At 50.5% G+C, this 17,091-nt stretch overlaps 3 protein-coding genes across 4 annotated transcripts in view; 1 reads left to right on the plus strand and 2 right to left on the minus strand.

The window, feature by feature from the left end:
* LOC103172886 (E3 ubiquitin-protein ligase TRIM39-like) overlaps positions 1–4,717 on the plus strand; it is a 42,515-nt gene extending 37,798 nt beyond the window's left edge. The window contains exons 1-4 of one of the 2 annotated variants that reach the window (XM_042344844.1): positions 1,601–2,053; positions 2,924–3,019; positions 3,490–3,720; positions 4,413–4,717. In XM_042344844.1, coding sequence (XP_042200778.1) covers positions 1,640–2,053; positions 2,924–3,019; positions 3,490–3,720; positions 4,413–4,481 — 810 coding nt within the window. In that variant the 5' untranslated portion in view covers positions 1,601–1,639 and the 3' untranslated portion in view covers positions 4,482–4,717. Of the gene's footprint in view, positions 1–1,600; positions 2,054–2,923; positions 3,020–3,489; positions 3,721–4,412 lie in introns of those variants that run through there. The other variant, XR_006085839.1, reaches the window with a different exon arrangement.
* LOC103172151 (E3 ubiquitin-protein ligase TRIM39-like) overlaps positions 1–17,091 on the minus strand; it is a 72,684-nt gene that overhangs the window by 31,630 nt on the left and 23,963 nt on the right. The window lies entirely within an intron of this gene.
* Positions 10,842–16,384, minus strand: LOC121851186 (E3 ubiquitin-protein ligase TRIM39-like). Its single transcript, XM_042344834.1, has 7 exons — positions 16,336–16,384; positions 15,165–15,680; positions 14,117–14,212; positions 13,517–13,747; positions 13,043–13,065; positions 12,352–12,467; positions 10,842–12,064 (listed from the first exon to the last, which is right to left on the minus strand). The coding sequence occupies exons 2-7, from the start codon at positions 15,576–15,578 to the stop codon at positions 11,463–11,465; spliced, it is 1,482 nt and encodes a 493-aa protein (XP_042200768.1). The 5' UTR covers positions 15,579–15,680; positions 16,336–16,384; the 3' UTR covers positions 10,842–11,462.

Genomic DNA, 17,091 nt, shown 5'->3' on the forward strand with positions numbered 1-17,091 from the left:
GTGAGGGTAGGGGGGATGTGAGGGGAGGGTAGCTGAGAGGATGTGAGGGTACGGGGTTGAGGAAATGTGAGGGGAGCTGAGGGGATGTGAGGGGATGTGAGGGGAGCTTAGGGGAAGTGAGGGGAGCTGAGGGGGTGAAGGGAGCTGAAGAGATGTGAGGGGAGGGGAGCTGAGAGGATGTGAGGGTAGGGGGGCTGAGGGGATGCGAGGGAAGCTGAATTGATGTGAGGGAAGCTGAGGGAATGTGAGGGGAGCTGAGGGGATGTGAGGGTAGTGGAGTTGAGGGGATGTGAAGGGAGGGAAGCTGAGGGGATGTGAGCGGAGCTGAGGGGATGTCAGAGGAGCTGAGAAGGTGAGGGGAGCTGAGGGGATGTGAGGGTAGTGGAGTTGAGGGGATGTGAAGGGAGGGAAGCTGAGGGGAGCTGAGGGGAAGCTGAGGGGAGCTGAGGGGATGTCAGTGGAGCTGAGAGGGTGAGGGGAGCTGAGGGGATGTGAGGGTAGTGGAGTTGAGGGGATGTGAAGGGAGGGTAGCTGAGAGGATGTGAGGGTACGGGGTTGAGGAAATGTGAGGGGAGCTGAGGGGATGTGAGGGGAGCTGAGGGGAAGTGAGGGGAGCTGAGGGGGTGAAGGGAGCTGAAGAGATGTGAGGGGAGGGGAGCTGAGAGGATGTGAGGGTAGGGGGGCTGAGGGGATGCGAGGGAAGCTGAATTGATGTGAGGGAAGCTGAGGGAATGTGAGGGGAGCTGAGGGGATGTGAGGGTAGTGAGTTGAGGGGATGTGAAGGGAGGGAAGCTGAGGGGATGTGAGCGGAGCTGAGGGGATGTCAGAGGAGCTGAGAAGGTGAGGGGAGCTGAGGGGATGTGAGGGTAGTGGAGTTGAGGGGATGTGAAGGGAGGGAAGCTGAGGGGAGCTGAGGGGATGTCAGTGGAGCTGAGAGGGTGAGGGGAGCTGAGGGGATGTGAGGGTAGTGGAGTTGAGGGGATGTGAAGGGAGGGAAGCTGAGGTGATATGAAGGGAGGGAAGCTGAGGGGATGTGAGGGGAGCTGAGGGGATGTGAAGGGATGTGAGGGAAGGGGAGCTGCTGAGGGGAGGGGAGCTGAGGGGAGTTGAGATGATGTGAGGGTTGATGAGCTGCTGAGGTGAGCTGACCTGAGGGAAGTTGAGGTGACATGGGGTACGTGAGCTGAGGGGAGCTGAGCTCAGGGGAGGGGGAGAGCGCGATATCAAATGCCAAGATTATTATTATTATTAACGCTGCAAGCCAAAGCCCTGTGGGTAGAATGGTCCAAAGGATAAATTTCCAGACCTCGAGCCTTGGCTCTTGCAAAACAACTCCAAGTATGTTACCTGACCCTGTGCCTCAGTCCCTCGGCCTTGCCCGCCGTTTACCCGGATCACTTTCCTTTTGAACCAATGGTCACCTCCACTTCCTCCTCAGTGCAATGTCTATCAATGCAATTGTTAAACATTCTGAGACGTGACCTTACGAATGGCCAAATGTGCTAAACATCTGTGTTCCTTTTGTCTTCAGGTGTCTGTCCCTTTAAACAGCAGTTGGTCTGTGATCCCCACCCACACAGCCTCTTCCTGGTTTGGGGGAAAGTGAAAGTCCCAAACAGAGCAAAGAGCTGATGGTGAAATGGCGTCTGAACAGGAATTGGAGAACCTGAGAAATGAAGCCACTTGTTCAATCTGTCTGGAGTTTTACACAGATCCGGTGATTATAGACTGTGGCCACAACTTCTGCAGAGACTGTATTTTACAGTGTTGGGGCACAGGTCAAGAAAGTGTGTCCTGTCCACAGTGCAGGCAGCAGATTCCCCAGAGGGGTGTTCGGCCCAACAGAACTCTGTCTAACATGGTGGAGAGTGTTCAGAGACTGAGCCTGAATCCGAGGCTGGAAGAGGTGGGAATCCAGTGTGAAGAGCATGAGGAGAAGCTGAAACTGTTTTGTGAAACGGATCAAAGAGCGATCTGTGTGGTCTGTGCGATGTCCCGTGATCACAAGGATCACACAGTCATTCCCATTAAGGAAGCTGCTGAGCTCCACAAGGTATGGAATTGATATTAATCCTGAAATTTCATGTAGCGTCGGGAGTGCTTCAGAATACACTGTAAACATAGGACACAGGAGGAGACCATTCAGGCCTTGAAGCCTGTTTGCCAATGTATTAGATCATGGCTGATCTGTACTTCAACTGTAAATCCGCATCTTTGCCCCATATCCCTTGATACCCTGACATAACAAAAATCTATCCCACTGTCCCTTAATCCACCGATTTTTGGGGGAGAGAGTTCCAGATTTCTACCATAATATTATTCCCCTTGTTCTGGATTCTGTCACCAAAAGAAATACTGTCTCTGTAGCTGCTCTATCGAAATCCTTTATTAATTCAAACACCTCAATCAGATCACCCCTCAACCTTTTAAACTGAAGGGAATACAGACCAGGTTTATGGAGCCCTAAAGTGACCTGACTGTGAGCACAGCTGCCGATTTGCACACAGCAATGTCCCACAACTTCCTGACTCAGACGCCACAATCTGATAACTGAACTAGGTGTTTAATATGTAAGATTGGTTTCATGACCAAGTTAAAGTTTAGTCCAGCAGATGAACCTTTGTCAATGCGCTGTTACACTCTATGTGACAAATTAGGAAAGAGATGATATTGTGTACAGCCGGTCACTGAGCAGCAATCTCGCCGGCCTCTGGGTCAGAAGGTTGTGTGTTCAAGCCCTGGTGTTGGCTGACTTGCTGACGGCATGTTAGGTAAATCCAGAAGTTCTGAGTGGCCTCACCATCTCACTGCGTCGATCGAGTGGAATGGAATATTACAGCTCTGTCACACAGGTGGAATATCGTAAACCAGTAATAATGACTCTATCCCTTCTCCCTGTTTACTTACATTCACTTTGTTTCAGCAAAAGCTGCAGAAAGCCCTGGAAACCCTTCAGAAACAGTTGGATGAAATGTCTCAGTGTCAGAGAGAAGAAGGAGCAGCTGAACTGGAAGTGAAGGTGAGGGGTTTGTATATCAGCTCTGATATAGCCCATCCCATTGATATTGCTGTGTGACAAGCTTTCCCGCTGTTTCCAGCCAGGATCACCCTACAGGTTAGGGGTTGGTCTCGCAGGGTTAACAGGAGATGAGTTGGTTTACTCACTCACCACAGTTTACTCACTCCGCACAGTCTGACTATCCAGGTCCTGTCGATGAGCCAGTCTGGGCTGTGGCGTTATCAGCACTGCCCTGGGATACTGTGGACCGGCCTGGCTCAGGAACTGGACAAGAGACCGTCACAGAGGCCTCTCTCGATGCCGCCATTCCATTGCCAGGCAGGTCACCTTGGAGCAGTTCAGTTCAGGAGACCTCGATACCCTCCCCCTCAGGAGGATATCACCAGGTTCATGGGCAATGTAACCATGACTGACAGGCCGAGCCCCTGTTCTTGTGTCGGATAATGTTAACGTTGTGTTCATTGTGACAGAGACAAGCCGAGCGTCTGAGGAAGAACATCGACGCTGAATTTGCTGAACGTCACCAGCTGCTGACTGAGGAGCAGCGAGACCTGATCACCAAACTCAGACAGCAGGAGGAGGCCATCTTAGGACAAATAGAAAACAATAAGAGTGACATTTCCAAGCAAATTACTTCTATTAACCAGAGAATAGCAGAAATCCAGACAAGACTGACTCTCCAGAACACCGAATTCCTGAAGGTGCATAGGCTGTGTGTCTGGTGTGACAGACAGACAGTGAGTGTGTTAATGCTGGTGTGTGTCTGGTGTGATAGACAGACAGTGAGTGTGATAATGCTGGTCTTTGTCTGGTGTGATAGAAAGGCAGGTGATGGTGTTAATGCTGAATTTAGAAAGAGATGTAGACGAAGGGGAAGGATTGTGTGTGTTTGTGTTTGTTTTGGGGGAAGACGGGTTTGCCGGGTTATGGGGAGAAAGCTGGTGACTGGGGTTAGTGAAAGTGACGCTCTGTCAAAGCGCCGCACAGATTCGATGCGCCGAATGGCCTCCCTCTGTGCTGTAACATTCTGTGAATCTATGAAAAGCTGATATGATTGAGTTACTACAATCTGCTGTAACTCAGATGAGAAATTTAGTTTTAATTCATTAAAACAGTAGATTGCTGATAACATGACACTGACTTAACTTGTCACGACCACTGACGTCATCACGTTGTCACTATCCCGGCCTCATTTATTTATGGATTTATACATATGCCTAACTGGCCATTCCTGACATCTTGTGACTGAGACTTGTTCCCTTGGAGTGATGAGTTATCAGTTTATTTTAATTTAACATGAATCACAGCATTAAGCTGCCTAATAACTGTACAAATTCATCGCGATGGCTGTGTGCAAGATGGACTCTAACTCTCCTTATTTTTCTTTCTTCAGGATATCAAATCCATCATTGCCAGGTCTGTAATCTTTCCTTACGTCCATCTAGTTAGTGACATTCCCTAATCGCTTTGTGTAGCAGAAATTGCTATTAGTCACAGAGAAACATTTGTGTGAGAGAGCCCAGAACATTACATATGTCCAATCTATCTTCAAATTGTACAGGGAATTGTGATGATAATAATAATCCTATCATTTGATAGAGTGCTTTATCAGATCTTAATAGAATATGCCATAAAGGGAACTAATTATATATTTTTGGGAGAAACAATGCAGTCCATTGCGCACAGCAGTGTCCCGAAAAAAANTTGCAATTAACCCTGGAAAATTGAACCGCCAATCGACTAACAACGTGGTCCTTACTACGTGTAAGTAGGAAAGTACTGAGGTGTGAAGTAAGGAAACTTACCTCATGTTTTGTCCTACCCGGGAATCGAACCAGAGTCCTCTGGCTTGTGAGGCGAGCGCTCTAACCACTGAGGAACAGGTCTCCACAGTGTTGGTGATGGTGAAAATCTCACCTGAGTCATCGATGTTGTGTCTGAATTTAATTAAACAAATCTCTATCTGTGCCCAGGTCTGGTGTTGACATCAAGAAACCCACTAAAGTGTCTGTTGATGTGGCTGAGAGGGACCTCATTGGGTCTCTGCAGAGCAGAGAGTGGAAACTCCTGTTAAAGGGCATCACTGCAGGTAACACTGGCTCTTACTGTGTTCCTGTGATCGGAGTCTGACTCTGGGAATAGATGTGCAGTAAATGTCTTGTTCTCACTCCTCATCCCCTCGGTCGGGAATGCTGAATAAGATCATTGGGAGCTCAGCCCACCTCAGCCCTGCGGTGGCCGGGCCCCGGGTCACAGCCCGACATTACTGGTGTCCCACATGTAACCTGAGACACACAGAGCAGGAATCCAAACCTCACTGAATGAACCATTGAAATATAATGTCAACCGTTCACCACACGATCTCCAACATGTCAACATTCTCTGTTTCAGCTCCAGCCTCTCTGACTCTGGATCCTAACACAGCCCATCCCCGGCTCATCCTGTCTGAGGACCGGACCCGAGTGAGAGTCAGTGACAGAGAACAGCAGGTTCCTGACACCCCGGAGAGGTTCAGTTTCTGGTCCAGTGTCCTGGGGTCTGAGGGGTTCACATCAGGGAGACATTACTGGGAGGTGGAGGTGGGGAACAGCACATACTGGATAGTGGGGGTGGCCCGAGAGTCTGTGCCCAGGAAGAGGTGGTTCACACATGGACCTGAGGCTGGAGTCTGGGCTGTGGAGCTGTACAATGGGGAATATAAAGCTCTATCCTCACCTCATACCCCCNTCCCCCTGAGTGTGACCCCCCGGGTGCTGGGCGTGTACCTGGACTATGCGGGAGGACAGGTGTCGCTGTACGACGCCGACCACATGTCTCACCTCTTCACTTTCACCCACACGTTCACTGGGAAACTCTTCCCGTACTTCAGCACATTGTGTCACACTGACCTGACACTGAACCCCCGACACTGACCGCGGGGCCTATCAGAGCGCGAAGCGTCACATTGACATCTCGGCGGACCAATGGGACGATCCAATTGAGGGGGCGGGTGTTCAGAAAGGACCAATGGGGAGCGAGTGGGCGGGAGGAGAGTGACGGTTGGAGGAGGAGGAGAAGCGCGGACATGGCGGCGGCGGCAGTGGGGGGTTGAGCAGTCGGAGCGGGAGCGGCCCCGAGAGGCGGGACAACTCGGCGCTGATGGCGGATCGGGTCAGTGAGACGGAGTGTGAGAGCGTGTGGGTGTGTGAGCGCGTGTGGGTCTCAGTCTCTCTCTCTCTCTCGGTCTCTCACACACATTCCGAGTGATCAGATAATTAATAAAACTCGTGAAAGTCAATCTGTCTCTGTGTTTCTCTGATCAGTTCGCGCTCACTCAGGGCCCGGATCAGCGCAGACTTCCTGCCGCTGGATGTGGACAAGACGGAAGCCATACTCCTCGGCTCCCGTCACCGCCTTCACTCCTGAGGATCTGAGCTCCTCAACCTCCCCGGACTCTCCCTCAGACTCCCCGAACCAGTGCCCAACCCCGGGGTCCGGCTCGACCCCCACCGTCCTTCCTCCCCCACATCCCGTCCCCCACCAGGACCACCTTCCTCCACCTCCGCCACATTGCGCGCCTCCGACCGTCCCGGACCCCGACTGCAGCCGAAACCCTCGGGCACGTGTTTGTCACCTCCCGCCCGGATTCCTCCAACCCACTCCTCGCCGGTCTCCCCCGCGCCACCATTCACAAGATCAGCTCATTCAGACTCTGCCGCCCGCAGACTGACACCAACCAAACTCCGTCCCCACCTCTCAGCAGCTCTGGCCCGGGCCCCACGGGCTCATCATCACCAAACCGACCAACCTCAAGGTCCTCTCACTCTCGCCCTTCACTCCCTGGCACCTCCCTCCCTCTCCGACCTCCCCAATCCATCACCCAGTCAGCGCCTACTGTCGACTGGCACCGGCCTCATTCGCGTCCCTTGCACTCTCCGCTCTGTCATCGGAGGTCCCGCTTTCAGTCACTACGCCAGAAATCTCTGGAACACTCTCGCTCAATCCCTCCGCTTTGCCCCCGCACTCCCCTTTTTAAAATTCTACTTGAAAATTTTCCTTCTCGACTGTGCTTACAGCCACCTCCGCCAATCCCTCCCCCCGGCTTGGAGTCAGGCTCCATCACTGTTAAGCTCTGGGACGCTGCCCTACATGGAGTGCGCTATATAAGTGCAAGTTGTTGTTGTTTCTGGTTGAGGGCAGCTGAGCTGTGTAGTATGTCTGTGAATGTGAGTGTGTATGTGTGGTTGTCTGTTTGTGTGTGTGAGAGATTGTATGTGTGTATGTACATGTGTGAGTTTGTGTGTGTTTGTAAATGTGTGTACATGTCTATGTATGTCATCAGTGATACCTCTATATAGACTGATATTAACAGTCTGCCTGCTGTCTGTCTGTGTGTGTGTGCGCGTGTGTCATGGATTGAATAACCAAATTATTATTTAATTTGAAGGTATTATTAACCCTGGAAAGTGATCTAACACCTGGGTTCCTACTTGCTGCCAGGTAAACAGAGGAGTGGTGTGAAATAAGGAAACTTGCCCAACTTTTCACCCTGTTCAGGGATAAAACCAGGGTCCTCCTGTGAGGCGAGTGCAGTAACCAATAAGCTACAGGACCCCACAACAGGAGCTGAGTGGGAAGAGTCCCTGTCCCAGGGTCTGGTCTGTTCCTCCCAGTCCTGCTGAGCCAGGCTGGGCCGCTCTGTGGCAGACAGTGACTGTGGGCTCAGCCTGGCTCAGGAACCGGGGGGACAGAGAGTGAGAGAGAAAGATACAGAGAGAGACACAGAGAGAAACAGAGAATGGCAGAGAGAGAGACACACAGAGAAACAGAGAGAGACAGCAACAGAGACCTTGAGAGACAGAGACTAAGAGAGAGACAGAGAGAAACAGAGATACTGAACAACAGTTAGAGAGAGATACAGAAATCAAGGAATAGAGTGACAGAGAGAGACATCCATATAGCTTGATATTGACAGTGACACCTCTATATAGTGCGGTATTAACAGTGTCAACAACAACATCAAGATTCCATTGATAGAGCGCCTTTCACGTCGGGAGGACGTCCGAAGGCGCTGTACAGTTGGGTCAGGACCCGAGCATTGGGGGGAAATGGTCAGGGTGAGGGGAGAGAACGGAGGGAGTGAAGAGGGGGGAAATGGTCAGGGGGAGGGAAGGGAGGGAGCGAGGAGGGGGGAAATGGTCAGGGTGAGGGACCGGAGGGAGCGAGGAGGGGGTAGAGTCGAGAGAGGAGCTGAAGGCTCGGTCAAAGAGAAAGGTCTTGAGACCAGCCTTGAAGGAGGAAAGGGAGAAGGCGGCGAAGGCACTGGGGGATAGAATTCCAGAGCCTCGGGGCTGAGAGGCTGAAGGTCCGGTCACCGATGATAGGGCGGTTGGGACAGGGGATGTGGAGCAGACCGGAGCCAGAGGAACTGAGGGTACGGGCAGGTTGGTAGGGGGATAGTAGGTCAGAGAGGTAGGAGGGAGCGAGGCCGTGAATGGCCTTGTAGTTGAGGATGAGGATCTCGAATTCGATCCTCTGGGGGATGGGGAGCCAGTGGAGGCGAGCGAGGGCGAGGGTGGGAGTGATGTGGTCACGAAGCCTGGTGCGGGACAGTACACGAGCTGCAGAGTTCTGAATGACCTGCAGCTTGTGGAGGGAGGTGCCGGGAAGGCCGGCGAGAAGAGAGTTCCCATAGTCCAGCCTTGAGGTGATAAAAGGCGTGGACCAGAGTTTCAGCCGCATGAGGGGTGAGGTAGTGCCGTAGTCTGGCCATATTCCGGAGATGATGGAAGGCGGTGCCGGTTGTGGCGCGGATATGAGGGAGAAAGGACAGATCAGGGTCGAACAGAACACCAAGGTTCCTGATGGCTTTGAGAGGTGGAGAGTGCGGCCTTGGATGCTGATGCTGTCAGCGCCTGAGGTGCGGAGGCGCTGACGTGAGCCAATCAGGAGGGCCTCAGTTTTGTGTACGTTGAGCTGAAGAAAGTTATCTCTCGTCCAGGACTCAATGTCAGACAGAAAGCTGTCAGGACATCGGTGGTCGTGGAGTTGAGGGTAGAGGAGGAAAGGTAGAGTTGGGTGTCATCCGCATACATGTGGAAGTTAACCCCATGTCTGCGGATGATGTCACCACAGGGGGAGCATATAGAGGGTGAAGAGGAGGGGACCGAGGACAGAGCCCTGAGGGTCACCACACGAAACAGTGCGGGGGGTGGAGGAAAAGCCGTTTGTGGAAACAAAATGAAGACAGTGGGACAGGTACGACCTAAGCCACTCGAGGACAGAGCCTTGAAGGTTGAGGTGGGAGGACAAGCGGTGGAGGAGGATAGCATGGTCGACCGTATTGAATGCTGCCGATAGGTCGAGGAGGACAAGGGGGCAGAGGGAGTCCTGGTCACAGATGGTCAGGATGTCATTGGTGACCTTGACCAGGGCGGTTTCTGTGCTATGGACAACACGGAAACCCGACTGAAGCAGTTCTAATAATGAATGGGTGGAGAGGAAAGAGCGCAGTTGGGAGGCGACAACTCTTTCAAGGACCTTGGACAGGAAGGGGAGGTTGGAGATGGGCCGGTAGCTTGATAGCTGCGACGCATCAAGGGAGGGTTTTTTCAAGGTGGGAGTGACGGTGGCAGTTTTTAAGGGAATGGGAACAGAGCCAGAGGAGAGGGACAGTTTGATGATGTCTGTGATAAGTGGGGCAAGGAGATGGAGTTGAGAGATAAGGAGTGGAGTGGGGATGGGGTCAAGGGAGCAGGTGGTGGGTTTCAGGGACAGGATAAGTTTGGTGACAGAGGGTGGGGAAACGGGTTCGAAGGTGTGTAGGGGAGGATGGGTAGGAGTCGGAGTGTGGGAGGGAAGGGGTGCGGGGTGGGTGGAAGTTGGAGGGGGAGTGACCTCGGAGTGGATTCCCTTCATTTTAGATTCAAGGAAATCCAGAATCTCCTCTCAGTGAAGGTTGGCGGAGATGACCTATGTGGGGTGGCAGAGGAGTTGGGATGTGGTAGAGAACAGAAGCCTGGGATTGTTCTTCGCCTCCAGGATTATCCTGGAGTAGAAGGACGACTTGGCCAAGGCTAGAGTGGAGCAGTAGATTTTGATCTACCAATCTACTCAATCACGAATCCAGCCAGATTTGTCGGTGGACCGTTAGGCCAGATTTGAGGCAGCTACGTTCAGCGGTCCGCACCTGGCTCTTCAGTGAGCGGAGGTGGGTGGTGAACCAGGGGGAGGAGCAAGAGTAGGAGACAGTACGGGAGGTGATGGGGGCAAGAGTGTCGAGTGTGGAGGAGAGGGTGTTGTGGAGGAGGGTGAGAGCAGAAGAGGGGTCAGTGAGGGTTGAAGGCCAGAGGGAGAGGAGTTCACAGGACTCCAAGGCAGCGGTTAGGGATTGTGGGGTAACTTCTTCCAGGGGCGGTAGAAGATGGTGGTGGATCTGGTGGAGGTGCGGAGGGGTGTGGAGGTGGTGAAGGAGATGAAGTGGTGGTCGGAGACGGCCTTGTTGGTAATGGTGACATCCGAGACACTGAGGCCCCGGGTGATCACCAAATCCAGTGGGTGGCTGTGACTGTGAGTGGCGGAGTTGATGTGGAGGAAGAGGTTGAGCGAGGAGAGCAGGGAGGAGAAGTCCGAGGAGATGGAGCAGGACGGGGTGAAGTGCAGGTTGAAGTCGCCCAGGATGATGAGGCAATCAGAGCAGAGGCAGAGGGCTGTAAGTAGGGTAGAAATATCGGAGATGAAGGTGGGAGACGCTTCAGGGGGCCAGTAGAGGAGGAGGATTTTGAATGAGAGGAAGGAGGGGTGGGAGAGGGTGAGGTGCTCAAAAGAGGTGGAAGGAGTTCAGTGTAGTGACTGCTTCTTTTATGTGCAAAATACAGCAGTCAATTGCTCACAATAACATCCCACAAACTAGACCAACTCGTGACTATTCTGTTTGGTTCAAGATTAGCACTTTCCTTGAAGCAGAACTGGCTCCAAAGGACATTTTTGAGAACAGATTGTCGGAATCAAGTCAACCCTGTGTGCCAGCGTTCAAAACCGCTCGTTTGGTTCCTGAGCCACATGTGTCTGCAGTAATACAGACCTCACCCACAAATAGCATGTTAAGGAGGTGCAGGGATACTTCATACTTGGACCAATTACTTCAAAGCCAAAGCTCCAACAAGTATAATCCCAGCTGAACACACAAGAGGTATCATAACAGTCAAAGCTCTCAATGGTCAAGCTATGTCCAGTTTGAATTGGTTAAACTCCAGTAATACACCAAAAATACGCTGGTGTCTCCCAGCTCGACAGCTGTGACTGACATTGTTCCTGATGTGTGTCTTCCCGCAGGAAGAGAGTGTGTCAGTTGTACACGTACGTGCAGAGCTCTCAAAGTCCAATTTGGGTAGGTTTGCTTCAGCATGAGAGTGCACCAGGAATAATGTGGAGTCTGGTCAGTAATTATCATCCTGCAGGTAACTTACCAGCGATTGTGGTAATCCTTGGATGATTCACCCCCTGTACCCTCTCTCTGATTGGTCGACCTCACCCCTGTCAGAGGGTCAGTGTCAGGGGTCAGTGTCAGGTCGGCGTTATGGCCAGGGCTAAAGTAAGGGAAGAGTTTCCCAGAGAAGGTGTGGGTGAAAGTGAAGAGATGAGACATGTTGTCAGTGTCGTACAGCGACACCTGTCCTCCAGCATAGTCCAGGTACACGCCCAGCACCCGGGGGCTCACCCTCAGGGGGAGGGGGGTAGGAGGTGAGGTAAGAGCTATATATTCCCCATTGTACAGCCCCACAGCCCAGACTCCAGCCTCAGGTCCAGGAGTGAAATACCCCTTCCTGGGCACAGACTCTCGGGCCACCCCCACTGTCCAGTGTGGGCTGTTCCCCACCCCCACCTCCCAGTAATGTCTCCCTGATGTGAACCCCTCACACCCCAGGACACTGGGCCAGAAACTGAACCTCTCCGGGGTGTCAGGAACCCGCTGATCTTTGTCACCGGCTCTCACTCGGGTCCGGTCCTCAGACAGGATGAGCCGGCGATGGGCTGTGTTAGGATCCAGAGTCAGAGAGGCTGGAGCTGAAACAGAGAATGTTGACATGTTGGAGATCGTGTGGTGAACGGTTGACATTATATTTCAATGGTTCATTCAGTGAGGTTTGGATTCCTGCTCTGTGTGTCTCAGGTTACATGTGGGACACCAGTAATGTCTGGCTGCCACCACAGGGCTGAGGTGGGCTGAGCTCCCAATGATCTTATTCAGCATTCCTGACCGAGGAGATGAGGAGTGAGAACAAGACATTCACTCCACATCTATTCCCAGAGTCAGACTCCGATCACAGGAACACAGTAAGAGCCAGTGTTACCTGCAATGATGCCCTTTAACAGGAGTCTCCACTCTCTGCTCTGCAGAGGCCCAATGAGGTCCCTCTCAGCCACATCAACAGACACTTTTGTGGGTTTCTTGATGTCAACACCAGACCTGGGCACAGATAGAGATTTGTTTAATTAAATTCAGACACAATATCGATGACTCAGGTGAGATTTTCACCATCACCACCATTGTGGAGTCCTGTTCCTTTGTAGTTAGAGCACTCGCCTCACAAGCCAGAGCACCCTGGCTCGATTCCTGGGAAGGACATAACATTTGGCATGTTACCTTACTTGACACCTCAGTACTTTCCTGCTTACACCTAATAAGTAGTGACCAAGGTGTTAGTCGATTGGGTGAGTAATTTTCCGGGGGTAATAATCCTTTGAAAAACATGTTGGTGGAATAGAGTCCAAGTTTATGCAACCTGCCGGGTTTTGCCCACAATCACTTCCCTTTACAGTATATTCTTTTTGTGCTTCGAGTCATCTCAAAGATTTGATTAAACTCTCTATCAAATGCTGGGATTATTATTATTTTCACAATTTTCTATCGTATTTGAAGATAGACTGAACAGATAATAATGTTCTGGACTCTCACACAGGTATGTTTCTCCATCATCTCCTGTTATACATTGGGATTAGGGAACATCACGAACTGGATGAACATAAGGAAAGATTACAGACCTGTCAATGATGGATTTGATATCCTGTGGAGGAAATAAAAACAAGGAGAATGAGAGTCGATCTTGCACACCGCCATCGAGATGTCGTTGAACATTGTTCTGCGATTCATGTTAAATTGAGATAAACTGATAACTCATTTCTCCAAGACAACGAGGTATAAGGAGTGGCCGGTTATGTATCAATAGATAAATAAATGTGGCCATGATAGCAATAACATGATGACTGAAGTGGTCGTGACAAGTTAAGCCAGTGCCGTGTTCTCAGCAATCTACTGTTTTAGTTAATCAAAACTAATATTCTGATTGCAGTCACAGCAGATTGTAGTAACTCAATCACATTCGGTCACACACAATCCTTGCCCCTCATCTGTATCTATTTGTAAATTCAGATTTAACACTGTCTGTCACACCAGACACACACCAGCATTAACACACTCACTATCTGTCTATCATACCAGACACACAGCCTATGTACCTTGAGGAATTCGATGTTCTGGAGAGTCAGTCTTGTCTGGATTTCCGCTATTCTCTTTTTAATAGAAGTAATTTGCTTGGAAATGTGACTCTTATTGTTTTCTATTTGCCCTAAGATGGCCTCCTCCTGCTGTCTGAGTTTGGTGATAAGGTCTCGCTGCTCCTCAGTCAGCAGCTGGTGACGTTTAGCAAATTCAGCATCGATGTTCTTCCTCAAAAGCTCGGCTTGTCTCTGTCACAATAAACACAATGTTAACATTATCCAACCCATGAACAGGGGCTCAGAGTGTCAGTCACGTTTGCATTGCCCATGAAGCTGGTGATATCCTCCTGAGGAGGTGGATAGCGAGGTCTCCTTAACTGAACTGCTCCAAGGTGACCTGCCTGGCAATGGAATGGCGGCATCGAGCCCAGGCCTCTGTGACGGTCTTTTGTCCAGTGTGTGAGCCAGGTCGGTCCCAGCACAGCTCAGCGGCAGGACCTGGATAGGCAGACGAGTCACTGTGGGAGTAAACCAACTCATCTACTGTTAACCCTGCGATATCAGACAGCAATATCAATGGGATGGGCTATATCAGAGCTGATCTACAAACCTCCTCACTATCACTTCCAGTTGAGTAGCTCCTACTTCTCTCTGACACTGAGACATTTCATCCAACTGTTTCTGAAGGGTGTCCAGGGCTTTCTGCAGCTTTTGCTGAAACAAAGTGAATGTAAGTAAACAGGGAGAAGGGACAGAGTCATTATTACTGGTTTAGGATATTCCACTTGTGTGACAGAGCTGTAATATTCCTTTCCACTCGATCAACACAGTCAGATGTTGAGGCCGCTCAGAACTTCTGGATTTACCTAACATGCCGTCAGCAAACCAGCCAACACCAGGGCTCGAACACACAACCTTCTGACCCAGAGGCCGGCGAGATTGCTGCTCAGTGACCGGCTGTACACAATATCATCTCTTTCCTAATATGTCACATAGAGTGTAACAGCACATGGACAAAGCTTCATCTGCTCGACTAAACTTTAATTTGGTCATCAAACCAATCTTTCATCTTAAACAACTGGTTCAGTGGATCAGATTGTGGCCTCTGAGTCAGGAGGTTGTGGGACATTGGTGCGTGCAAATAGGCAGCTGTGCTCACAGTCAGGTCACTTTAGGGTTCCATAAACCTGGTTTGTATTCCCTTCAGTTTAGAAGGTTGAGGGGTGATCTGTTGAGGTATTTAAAATAATAAAGGATTTCGATAGAGAAGCTACAGAGACAGTATTTCTTCTGTTGACAGACCTCAGAACAAGGGGAATAATATTATAGTTAGAAATAGGCCTTCATCAGTGAAATCAGGAAGTATATTTTTCAACACAAAAGATTGTGGAAATCTGGAACTCTCTCCCCAAAAGTCGGTGGATTAAGACAGAGGTGGATATTGTTTTGTTATGTCAGGGTATCAAGGGATATGGGGCAAAGGTGGGCATTTAGAGTTGAGGTACAGATCAGCCATGGTCTAATAGAATGGCAAACAGGCTTCAAGGCGTGAATGATTTCCTCCTGTGCCTATGTTCCTGTTCCTATATTTACAGTATATTCTGAAGCACTTTGAGACGTCCTCACAGCACTCTATCAAATGTCTGAATTATTATCAATTCCATACCTTGTGGAGCTCAGCTGCTTCCTTAATGGGAATGACTGTGTGATCCTTGTGATCACGGGACATCGCACAGACCACACAGATCGCTCTTTGATCCGTTTCACAAAACAGTTTCAGCTTCTCCTCATGCTCTTCACACTGGATTCCCACCTCTTCCAGCCTCAGATTCAGGCTCAGTCTCTGAACACTCTCAACCATGTTAGACAGAGTTCTGTTGGGCCGAACACACCTCTGGGGAATCTGCTGCCTGCACTGCGGACAGGACACACTTTCTTGTCCTGTGCCCCAACACTGTAAAATACAGTCTCTGCAGAAGTTGTGGCCACAGTCTGTAGACACCGGATCCGTGTAAAACTCCAGACAGATTGAACAAGTGGCTTCATTTCTCAGGTTCTCCAGTTCCTGTTCAGACGCCATTTCACCATCAGCTCTTTGCTCTGTTTGGGACTTTCCCCCAAACCAGGACGTGGCTGTGCGGGTGGGGATCACAGACCAACTGCTGTTTAAAGGGACAGACACCTGAGACAAAAGGAACACAGATGTTTAGCACATTCAGGCCATTCGTAAGGTCACGTCTCAGAATGTTTAATAATAATAATCCTTGCATTTTGATATAGCACTTTATAATGTCTTCAAGATGTCTAAAAGTGCTTCTTCTATAATGTGAATTTAACTACAACAGTATAATGACCATAAGAATAATAACCCGTTGCATATTATTTTGTCCCTGATCACATCTTCGAGACATTTCAAAGCTCTACACAGAATACAAAGTGAATTTACTATAATTCTTTTGGGCGAAATTTTGAAGCCAATTGCACACAGCAATGTTCCACAGCCAATCGTGGATTGATTGACCAAATATTATTTATTTGGTGAAATTAAAAAATACATATTTTGAAGGATTCTTAGTCCCGGAAAAGTGATCTACCAATTGACTGAAAGTCAGGTTCCAACTTACTGCTCTGTAAACAGAGTCGTGGAGCAAGAAAACTTGCCCAATGTTTCGCGCTCCTGGGAATCGATCGCAGCTCCTCATGAGCGCTCTAAACATTACCCTAAATGACCCGACAACAATACAATACAATTTCATTTGATCAATCAATAGCCAATGAATAAAAGTACACTTAATATTCAATGAAAATCTTCATCAAATAAACTTGTGACTACGAACAGAGATTGAGAAGCGATCGGTTTCTCTTCTCGGATATCTCCGCAGTCTCAGTCGCTGACTTTTCTTTCTTCAACTTCATTTCATAAATCAAACTGATACACTCCATTTCTCTGTCCGTCAGTCACTGCTTTATCCGCTTCATATTGTGTGAATACTGTGTGTTCTCCAACACAAGAACATGTGGTAGTGAAGCAATATTCAAAGGGCCCGAGAGGTGGGGGGGGGGGGCGAGGGGGGGGTGGGGCCGAGTGTGGGGGTCCCGAGGGGGAGGACCCGAGGGGGGGGTGGGGGGCCGAGGGGAGGAGGGGGGACCCGAGTGTGGGGGAGGCCGTGGGGGAGGACCCGAGCGTGGGGGGGGGGGGGGGCGAAGGGAGGGGGGGAGGGCCGAGCTCACAGCGCTGTGAAAGAGGGCACAGTGGGAGCCGCTGAGCCGCGCGGACACCGCCGCTCTCTGCGGTATTCTGAAGGGAAACGAGTGAACGGTGGATTGACTTCAACGGCACAAGTTCCACATCCCGATCCTGTGGCCCCGGAAAGTCTGTGCAGTCGGTGCCAACTGACACGAGTCTTGTCTGTGTGTGCGATGGCGATCGCCGCGTCCCGGAAGGTCACAGCTCTTCAGCCCTTATTGACCGGTCTTTCCCCGTAACCACTGGAGATCAGTTCTCTTCAGACACTTCAGAGAAGGGAGGAACAGGAGACGAGAGAGTGACGGTTGGATGTGGAGCGCGGGGCGGGGAAGAGGGGAGATGATTG

Source organism: Callorhinchus milii, unplaced genomic scaffold (assembly GCF_018977255.1).
Source record: "Callorhinchus milii isolate IMCB2004 unplaced genomic scaffold, IMCB_Cmil_1.0 Scaffold30, whole genome shotgun sequence".
In the NCBI taxonomy this organism is placed as follows: domain Eukaryota; kingdom Metazoa; phylum Chordata; class Chondrichthyes; order Chimaeriformes; family Callorhinchidae; genus Callorhinchus; species Callorhinchus milii.